The sequence below is a fragment of the Danio rerio genome, chromosome 6 (genome assembly GCF_049306965.1).
Source record: "Danio rerio strain Tuebingen ecotype United States chromosome 6, GRCz12tu, whole genome shotgun sequence".
Taxonomy (NCBI): Eukaryota; Metazoa; Chordata; class Actinopteri; order Cypriniformes; family Danionidae; genus Danio; species Danio rerio.
The window spans coordinates 62,729,524-62,740,000 of record NC_133181.1 but is presented as its reverse complement, the minus strand read 5'-3'; the positions used below and the strand labels follow the sequence as shown (position 1 = coordinate 62,740,000).

General features: G+C 39.4%; 1 protein-coding gene and 1 long non-coding RNA gene across 2 annotated transcripts in view; one reads left to right on the top strand and one right to left on the bottom strand.

Moving 5' to 3' along the window:
• The window catches only part of fam210b (family with sequence similarity 210 member B), a 9,405-nt gene extending 5,064 nt beyond the window's left edge, over nt 1-4,341 (top strand). Inside the window, 2 exon segments of the mRNA NM_001033751.2 lie at nt 71-225; nt 3,406-4,341. Of these exon segments, the coding sequence (NP_001028923.2) occupies nt 71-225; nt 3,406-3,622 (372 nt within the window). The 3' untranslated portion in view covers nt 3,623-4,341.
• A 46-nt stretch (nt 4,342-4,387) lies between these two features.
• Nucleotides 4,388-9,173, bottom strand: LOC141386399 (uncharacterized). The gene is made up of 3 exons (XR_012408344.1): nt 8,966-9,173; nt 8,453-8,608; nt 4,388-8,366 (listed from the first exon to the last, which is right to left on the bottom strand). It is a non-coding gene; the product is annotated as an uncharacterized lncRNA (long non-coding RNA).
• Between the last annotated feature and the right edge of the window lie 1,304 nt (nt 9,174-10,477).

Below are 10,477 nucleotides of genomic sequence, written 5' to 3'. Positions count from 1 at the left end.
TTAACAGTCTACTCTGTGTGTGTGTGTGTGTGTGTGTGTGTGTGTGTGTGTGTGTGTGTGTGTGTGTCAGGATGGCGTGTCGTCTGCTGCTGACGGCTCGGAGCTGAAGGCCAGTAAAGTGCAGCAGCTCCGGCAGGTGTTTCAGCAGTACGGAGCGGTCGGCGTCTCCTTTCACATCTGCATCTCCCTCATCTCTCTGGGAATCTTCTACCTCGCCGTCTCCAGGTCAGATCACGCTCTCCTCACAACACCTGGCTTCAGTTGTACAACACACACACTCCATGCTTGATGTAAGATTCACACTTTGCTGTCTCTGCTAAACTTCCCAACAGACACCAACAAGACTGAACTAAACCAGATACCGCATGCCATGTTGAAAACTATATATATATACTAGGGATGTAACGGTATTGTAAATACCGTCATACCGCAATATTAATTTTTTTCGATATTACCGAAGTCGCATGACTCGGTAAAACTATAGGTCTTCTGAGAAAATTTGCTCAGGCGAATGAAGCGAACGGGCGGTAACGAAAACTACAATTGCCATCAGCCCATGCTTGACCATCATCCCTTGCGGTCTGTTGTTGCTACAGATCCAGTAATGCGGAAATGGAGTGTGCTGCTAGAAGCGGGGATGAAAAGAGCTGGAAAACTCTAAAACAGGTCGCACACCAGAAGCGCCGCTCGGCGCCGCGACACGGCGCGTACATGACAGATTAAAGTATCGCACACCAGACGCGCACATTCGAATGATATTTAACATGAAACTAATCAGATGGCGCTCTGTGGCGCGGCTGAAAAATGAACTGCGTCCTGAGCCGTCGCCGGGCGCCGCCGACAGCCGCCGGTGTGTGTATCCTGATAGAAACCTATGATTAGAATTCTAAAATACATGGCGCTGCGTGGCGCTGCGCGGTGCGCCGCCGAGCGTCGCTTCTGGTGTGCGACCTGCTTTACACGCACAGTTCAGTCCTGCATTATCTCCGTGTAAGTTCAGACTTCGCAAGTTTGATCAAGGCTGCAGTCTCTTCTTCTCAGTTTGATATGGAAAAGCAGATTATACCGAGGACACGGGTAAATCTTCAAAGGGAACCATGTACTTTATAACTTCATTCACATCACCCTGGCTTCGTTGTTTCACTTTCTCAACAATAAAATGTAAACATGATTTAAGGAACTGCCTATTTTCATTTTAATATTAGCAACTTAGACAGCAGAAATGTTGAGGCGTCGTGCTGCATAAGATGAGCGTCATCTTCACTGTGTGGATATTTATAACAAAACGGAGCCGATAACAACTGCCTCCTTTCAATTTCAGTGAAAATACGAAACATACCCTCTCTTTTGCTGAGTATCACTTTTAAGAATCGACAATGGCCATTTTAAAAGTATAACATACAATAAGTTTATACATTATAGGAAATAAAGGCAAGCGATCAGTCAATATACAGAATGTACGTGCTTACATTAATCATTAACTTATCTTTGCGCTCAGCCAAAACACGTTACCTGAGAACAAGTAATAGATTACAATGCCCAAAGTCAGGGAATATGTCGTTAGATAAAGACAACAAGATAAATGAAATATCCCGTTTAATAAATATAGTGAGATTAGATCCAGCGGGAGATGCTTGATGAGAAGTCCGACTAGCAGAGCTCTCATCTGGGTAGATGGGCTGAGTGTGATTAAATGTTGAATGTGATGAGTTTTCAACAATACTAAATTGAAACTTTATTATTTTTACATGGTTTAATAATTTTTTGTTATTAAAATTGAAGTTCCTGTTTCAAAGCTTACAGATAGATGACTAATTTGTATGTCATTGACACTTTTGGCACTTTTTTGGAGTATTTTCATAAGTTTTGTTTTTTCCTGTAAATGATTCAATAAATACCGTACCGTGACATTCATACCGAGGTATTACCGTACCGTGAAATTCTGATACCGTTACATCCCTAATATATACTATATATACACACACTTACAGGCCACTTTATTAAGGTACACCTCACTAGTACCGGGTTGGACCCCTTTTGCCTTCAGATCTGCCTTAATCCTTCATGGCAGAGATTCAACAAGCTACTGGAAATATTCCTCAGAGATTTTGCTCCATATTGTCATGATAGCATCACACAGTTGCTGCAGATTTGTCGGCTGCACATCCATGATGTCAATCTCCCGTTCCACCACATCCCAAAGCTGCTCTATTGGATTGAGCTCTGGTGACTGTGGAGGCCATTTGAGTACAGTGAACTCATCGTCATGTTCAAGAAACCAGTCTGAGATGATTGAGCTTTATGACATGCTGCGTTATCCTGCTGGAAGTAGCCATCAGAAGATGGAGACACTGTGCTCATAAAGGGATGGACATGGTCAGCAGCAATACTCAGGTAGGCTGTGGCGTTGATGCTCAATTGGTACTAATGGACCCAAAGAAAATCTCCCCCACACCATTACACCACCACCACCAGCCTGAACCGCTGATACAAGGCAGGATGATCCATGCTTTCATGTTGTCTGAGCCGAGCATCTGAATGTGTCAGCAGAAATGGAGACTCATCAGAGCAGCAACGTTTCTCCAATCTTCTATTGTCCAGTTTTGGTGAGTCTGTGTGAATTGTAGCCTCAGTTTCCTGTTCTTAGCTGACAGGAGCGGCACCCGGTGTGCTCTTCTGCTGCTGTAGCCCATCCGCCTCAAGGTTGGCCGTGTTGTGTGTTCAGAGATGCTCTTCTGCAGAGCTCGGTTGTAACGAGTGCTTATTTGAGTTACTGTTGCCTTTCTATCAGCTGGAACCAGTCTGGCCATTCTCCTCTGACCTCTGGCATCAACAAGGCATTTGCACCCACAGAACTGCCGCTCACTGGATATTTCCTCTTTGTCGGAGCATTCTCTGTAAAGCCTAGAGATGGTTGTGCGTGGAAATCCCAGTAGATCAGCAGTTTCTGAAATACTCAGAGCAGCCCGTCTGGCAGCAACAACCATGCCACGTTCAAAGTCTCTTAAATCCCCTTTCTTCCCCATTCTGATGCTCACTTTGAACAGCAGCAGATCTTCTTGACCATGTCTACATGCTGAAATGCAGTGAGCTGCTGCCTTGTGATTGGCTGATTAGACATTAGTGTTAACAAGCAGTTGGACAGGTGTACCTAATAAAGTGGCCGGTGAGTTTATATACACACAGTATGTATGCTTACATTTTAAACAAAACAACCTAAGTAACACAGCAGAAAATTACACTGACATTTATTCACATCATCAGCTAAACTTTAGACGGATATAGATGTTTTAAAAAGTTTTTAAATTTTCTGTATTTGATAAGAATGACATGTTATTTGTTGTAACTTATTGTGTGTGTGTGTGTGTGTGTGTGTGTGTGTGTGTGTGTGTGTGTGTGTTTTAGTGGTCTGGATGTGGCGTCTCTGCTGTGTAAGCTGGGCTTCAGTGAGGCGGTGGTTCAGTCCCGGCTGGCTGCGGGTACGAGTGTGTTTGTTCTGGCGTACGCCGTACACAAGCTGTTCGCGCCGCTGCGCATCAGCATCACTCTGGTGTGTGTGCCGCTCATCGTACGACACCTCAGGAGGACGGGACTGTTTAGGAGCAGGACATCAGGACCCTGAGACACACACACACACACAAACACACACACATAAATACACATATGCATACACACACGCTAACAGATTGATGCAGAACAGGTGCAACACACACACACACACACACACACACACACACACACACACACACACACACATAAACACACTAGTAGACTGATGGAGACGAGTGGAAACAGGAGAAACACACACTCATGCACACATGCATGTGTGCATACACACACACAAGCACTTATGTAAACACACAGACTGATGCAGATGAATGTAAACAGGTGAAACACACATTTTCACACTCGCTCTCACACACACACACGCATATACATCACACTCTCACACACATACACACCCGGATACAAACACACACTAACAGGCTTTTGCAGACAAGTACAAACAGGTGAAACACACACACACACACACACACACACACACACACACACACACACACACTAACAGGACTCGTGAATGTGTTACCTGTGGTTTAATCCTCCTCCTCCTCTTTAATCAGCAGCAGGTTTTATAAGCTCTTCATCAGGAATGTGGTGTGTGTTGGTTCGTCTTCATGTAAGACAGTCGTGTTCATTTATTTAATATTAATCCGCTCCCTCAAACGGCCTCTCGGGAAGTTTTTGCTGACTGTTAATTTTATTGAAACTCTGAATGTGTATAATTGTAAAGACAATGCTATATTTGGCTATATCTAATTATACAATAAAATATTTGATCTATATGGACTGTGTTTTTTTAGAAATGCATTTTAGTCACACTTAAAACAAATATTAATGTTATTTAATGAATTTAAAATCATGAACAACAGTACATAACACACAATACAACATGACCCTTCAGTTTAATTAACGATTCTCTCTATTAACGAGTGTCTTATCACCTGCCTATTATGAAGATATTAGCTGTTTATTAAGTGTATATTCTCCATCTTATTCTACATCTCTAATCCTAAACCCCACTACTGCCATAATAACTGATAACTAGAACTTAAAGTTTATTGATAAACTTTGGGAATGGCAGTTGGCAGGAAGCACGGCGGCAGTTGCTAAGTGGTTGCTAGGCAGTTGCTAAAACAATTATGGCATTGTTAGGTAGTTGCTAAGCAGTTGCTAACTGGCAATGCTCGTGTACATGTTTGATCAAATGCTAATACTTAGTAGGCATTTCTAGCATATTTTATTGCATTTAAATAATCATTCATAGCATGTAGCTAAACGTTATTAGCGCTTGGCTTCCATTATCATTGTTACCTTGCATAGTACACAGGAAGTCCCATTTGCTAGCATGAGTCAAACAAGCCAATGCCCAGATCCCTACGATGTCCTGATGTAGAGATATTGCTATTTTTAAATGGTTGCTAGGTTATACTGTTTTATTGCTATGGGGACATTTGACAGGTTAGTGATGATACATCAAAGCTTCTTGGCAATATGAGTGATCTAAATCAACCCAGATGTTTCTATGATAGTCTTTATGAGTGTCAAAAACTGGACTTGAACATTATGTATTCCTGGTGTTGGGTTGCGGCTGGAAGGGCATTCGCTGTGTAAAGCAAATGCTGGATAATTTGGCGGTTCATTCCGTTGTGGCGACCCCTGATTAATAAAGGGACTAAGGGAATGAACATTATGTAAAAATGGCTTGCCGTATTTTTTTGAAAATACAACGCTTAAGTGTAAAAGTGATACATGCAAAAATGGCTTGCCATATCAGTAAAAATATGGAGTTTACGCCAAAAATGGCTTGCCATATCAGTAAAAAACATGGAGTTTACGGCAAAAATGGCTTGCCATATCAGTAAAAAACATGGAGTTTACGCCAAAAATGGCTTGCCATATCAGTAAAAATATGGAGTTTACGCCAAAAATGGCTTGCCATATCAGTAAAAAACATGGAGTTTACGGCAAAAATGGCTTGCCATATCAGTAAAAATATGGAGTTTACGCCAAAAATGGCTTGCCATATCAGTAAAAAACATGGAGTTTACGGCAAAAATGGCTTGCCATATCAGTAAAAAACATGGAGTTTACGCCAAAAATGGCTTGCCATATCAGTAAAAATATGGAGTTTACGCCAAAAATGGCTTGCCATATCAGTAAAAAACATGGAGTTTACGGCAAAAATGGCTTGCCATATCAGTAAAAATATGGAGTTTATGTCAAAAATGCCTTGCCATATCAGTAAAAATATGGTGTTTGTCAAAAATGGCTTGCCATATCAGTAAAAAACATGGAGTTTACGGCAAAAATGGCTTGCCATATCAGTAAAAATATGGAGTTTATGTCAAAAATGGCTTGCCATATCAGTAAAAATATGGTGTTTGTCAAAAATGGCTTGCCATATCAGTAAAAATATGGAGTTTACGCCAAAAATGGCTTGCCATATCAGTAAAAATATGGAGTTTACGCCAAAAATGGCTTGCCATATCAGTAAAAATATGGAGTTTACGTCAAAAATGGCTTGCCATATCAGTAAAAATATGGAGTTTACGCCAAAAATGGCTTGCCATATCAGTAAAAATATGGAGTTTGTCAAAAATGGCTTGCCATATCAGTAAAAATATGGAGTTTACGGCAAAAATGGCTTGCCATATCAGTAAAAATATGGAGTTTGTCAAAAATGGCTTGCCATATCAGTAAAAATATGGAGTTTACGCCAAAAATGGCTTGCCATATCAGTAAAAATATGGAGTTTATGTCAAAAATGGCTTGCCATATCAGTAAAAATATGGAGTTTATGTCAAAAATGGCTTGCCATATCAGTAAAAATATGGAGTTTACGCCAAAAATGGCTTGCCATATCAGTAAAAATATGGAGTTTTTGTCAAAAATGGCTTGCCATATCAGTAAAAATATGGAGTTTACGGCAAAAATGGCTTGCCATATCAGTAAAAAATGTGGAGTTTATGTCAAAAATGGCTTGCCATATCAGTAAAAATATGGAGTTTACGTCAAAAATGGCTTGCCATATCAGTAAAAATATGGAGTTTACGTCAAAAATGGCTTGCCATATCAGTAAAAAATATGGAGTTTGTCAAAAATGGCTTGCCATATCAGTAAAAAATATGGAGTTTGTCAAAAATGGCTTGCCATATCAGTAAAAAATATGGAGTTTGTCAAAAATGGCTTGCCATATCAGTAAAAATATGGAGTTTATGTCAAAAATGGCTTGCCATATTAGTAAAAATATGGAGTTTACGCCAAAAATGGCTTGCCATATCAGTAAAAAATATGGAGTTTATGTCAAAAATGGCTTGCCATATCAGTAAAAATATGGAGTTTACGCCAAAAATGGCTTGCCATATCAGTAAAAAATATGGAGTTTATATAAAAAATGGCTTGCCATATCAGTAAAAATATGGAGTTTACGCCAAAAATGGCTTGCCATATCAGTAAAAATATGGAGTTTACGGCAAAAATGGCTTGCCATATCAGTAAAAATGTGGAGTTTATGTCAAAAATGGCTTGCCATATCAGTAAAAATATGGAGTTTACGGCAAAAATGGCTTGCCATATCAGTAAAAATGTGGAGTTTATGTCAAAAATGGCTTGCCATATCAGTAAAAATATGGAGTTTACGGCAAAAATGGCTTGCCATATCAGTAAAAACATGGAGTTTACGGCAAAAATGGCTTGCCATATCAGTAAAAAATGTGGAGTTTGTCAAAAATGGCTTGCCATATCAGTAAAAATGTGGAGTTTGTCAAAAATGGCTTGCCATATCAGTAAAAATGTGGAGTTTATGTCAAAAATGGCTTGCCATATCAGTAAAAATATGGAGTTTATGTTAAAAATGGCTTGCCATATCAGTAAAAATGTGGAGTTTATGTCAAAAATGGCTTGCCATATCAGTAAAAATATGGAGTTTATGTCAAAAATGGCTTGCCATATCAGTAAAAATATGGAGTTTATGTCAAAAATGGCTTGCCATATCAGTAAAAATATGGAGTTTATGTCAAAAATGGCTTGCCATATCAGTAAAAATATGGAGTTTATGTCAAAAATGGCTTGCCATATCAGTAAAAATATGGAGTTTATGTCAAAAATGGCTTGCCATATCAGTAAAAATATGGAGTTTATGTCAAAAATGGCTTGCCATATTTTGAGAAAAATAATGCTTAAAAATGATTTATTGGAAAACTATAAGTCTGATAAACCTTAAAGATATAGCAACAAAATTTAACACATCTAAATACAGCTTTTGGCCAAATTTTATGGCTTGTATGATTTTTTTATATGCCCGGATTATAAAAATTTAATATTTACCATTTTTTATTGAAAAAACAATGTCTTATAGGCATGAGGAGATATAGCAACAATCTTGAATGTAGAAGGCACATTTTGACCTCATTTGGGCCTTGTGGCATGAACGGCCTAGGAGGAGATACGTTTGTTTTCAAGGACAGAGTCCTTTCTCAAGCCAACATAATAAGTGGAGGTTGAAAGAGGACTGAAAGTTCAGACTCAAGGAAAAGTAGCATTACTTGCCCCAAAATGTAGTGCAGTAGAGTAAGAGTATCTGCTGTAAATATTACTCAATAAAAAGCAGCGCCTATAAAAGTACTCCAGAGTAGTGAGCATTACGCTGTTTACATGTTTCGTTTACATGCAGTTTGTGCAGGGATGTGTAACAATCTGTGAGAAGGGTCTGGCTGCAGAGTTGAACTTGCATCTTCGGGCTTTGTGTCCCACGCTTCCTATGCAAGTGATGTCATTTACAATCGACATCTGCACCCGTCACATCACTTGAAATCAACACAGATAAACCACAAGTAAGTTTCCAGTTGGTTTGCGTTGCCAGTGATGACGTTGTCAAATAATTCTAAGTAACCTGCTTATGTTGTACAACATGAAAGACTCCATATGCATCCATATGAAATCACAGTTGCAGCGCAGCTTCAACAGTCTCGACATGATCCCAGCCCAGTGTTATAGGTCCTCCAAACATGATGTTGAGATCGACTCGATAAGGGGACATCTCGACTCTCTTAACAGAAAGAAAGCGTCACAGATGATCTTGTAAGGCAAGCATTCGTCGATTGTTACGATCTGTTTACGTAACTATAGCAACTGTGGCACCCGTCGCCGTATGTTGCCAGAAACTACAGTGAAACTCTTAGGAGAAAAGGCACTTGAGTAAAGGTTTCCTCAGAGATTTTCCCTTAAGTTAAATTACCGTATGACTTTCAAGCAAGCTGTGCTGATTCGCCTTTATTTAATCACCCTATTTAAACAAAGTTAAGATCAGGATCCTCCCTTCGCTATATTTCTTAGCTAGAGTTTAGTTAAAGGATCGTCTTTAAAGAATGTATTTTGCAAAAGAATAAATTAGATCATACTTTACCACACAGGGTAACTTTGATGGGTTCTGGAAAATGAATTCAATGTCCACTCCAGTGAAGAAAAGTAATAAAATACACTTTTATTAATAAAATAAAATCCAGTGAAAAAGTAGAATAAACAAAAGACAAATAACAGAAACAAAAATCCTTACTTTATCCTCCGTTGAGAATAAAGGGCCTACGACTCTCAGTATACAGAAGTCAGAAAGTGCAAAGCTGAAGAGTACATGTCAGCTTTTATACTCTCAGTGTCTCAGTGACAGTATTCATAAATCAACCCTAAACACAGGTGCACAGACTACTTAAATCATACATTCAAGGAGCATGCTAAATCACTTGAACAGTAAGAAGACAGATATATAGTCATCAAGAGTACATTATATCATATAAATCAATATTTAGGCATTTTAATATAAGCCTTGATTTATAATGTGCTATATAGTTATGCACTTAAATTCAGGTGCGTGAACTCGGTAGAGAATTCATAAAAAGTACAAGTTGGGAGTTCATTCAGAGTTCGACTACTAGCAAGAGGGTCATCTGAAGTAGCAAGGGGTTCACAGAGAGTTCGTCCAGCTGATTTGTTTGCTCACCGCGCCCTCTGCCGGAGACGCCTTTCCTTTCTCTTACGTTTCAGTTCATCATTAAGAGTTGTACTTTTACGCATAGGAATATCAGAATACATCAGTGATTTTTTGTGTCTCACATGATTAATGTCATTTGACCCATCAATCATTACAAAGCGGACGTAAATGACGTCACTTGCAGAGGAAGTGCGGTTGCCTGAGCGTAACAGTGCGAGCGTGCAAGCCTGGAGGTGCAAGTGGAAACCTGCAGCCAGTCTTTATTACATTCTGAAGTGAATTTAGTGATCGTCCTATATTCGTTCTTTCCTTCCTTCCATTGTTGGTTTGTTCTTTCCTTCCTTCATTTGTTCATTTGTTCCTCCATTCTTTTGTTCCTTCATTAGGTTCTTTGTTCATTCCCTCCTTCGTTCCTTAGTTTGTTCAGTCCTTCCTTCATAAGTACAGTTGTTCCTAGCTTCATTTGGTCCTTCCATTCCTTGTTCGGTCCTTCCTTCCGTCAAACCTCGGCTGGGTCAGTTGGCGTTTCTGTGTGGAGTTTGCATGTTCTCCCTGTGTTGGCGTGGGTTTCCCCCATAGTCCAAAGACATGCGGTACAGATGAATTGGGTAGGCTAAATTGTCCGCAGTGTGTGTGTGTGTGTGGATGTTTCCCAGAGATGGGTTGTGGCTGGAAGGGCATCTGCTGTATAAAACAAATGCTGGATAAGTTGGGGGTGTTATTCCGCTGTGGTGACCCCTGATTAATAAACGGACTAAGCCAAAAAAAAAAAAAAAAGAATGAATGAATATATATATATATATATACATAAAATTAAATATATATAAATTAAATAAACTAAATGTATCACTATGATGGCACAAACTTTCATTCTCTGGTTTATTAAAACATCAAACTATATCAAGCAGAGGTGGGACCAAGTCATTGTTT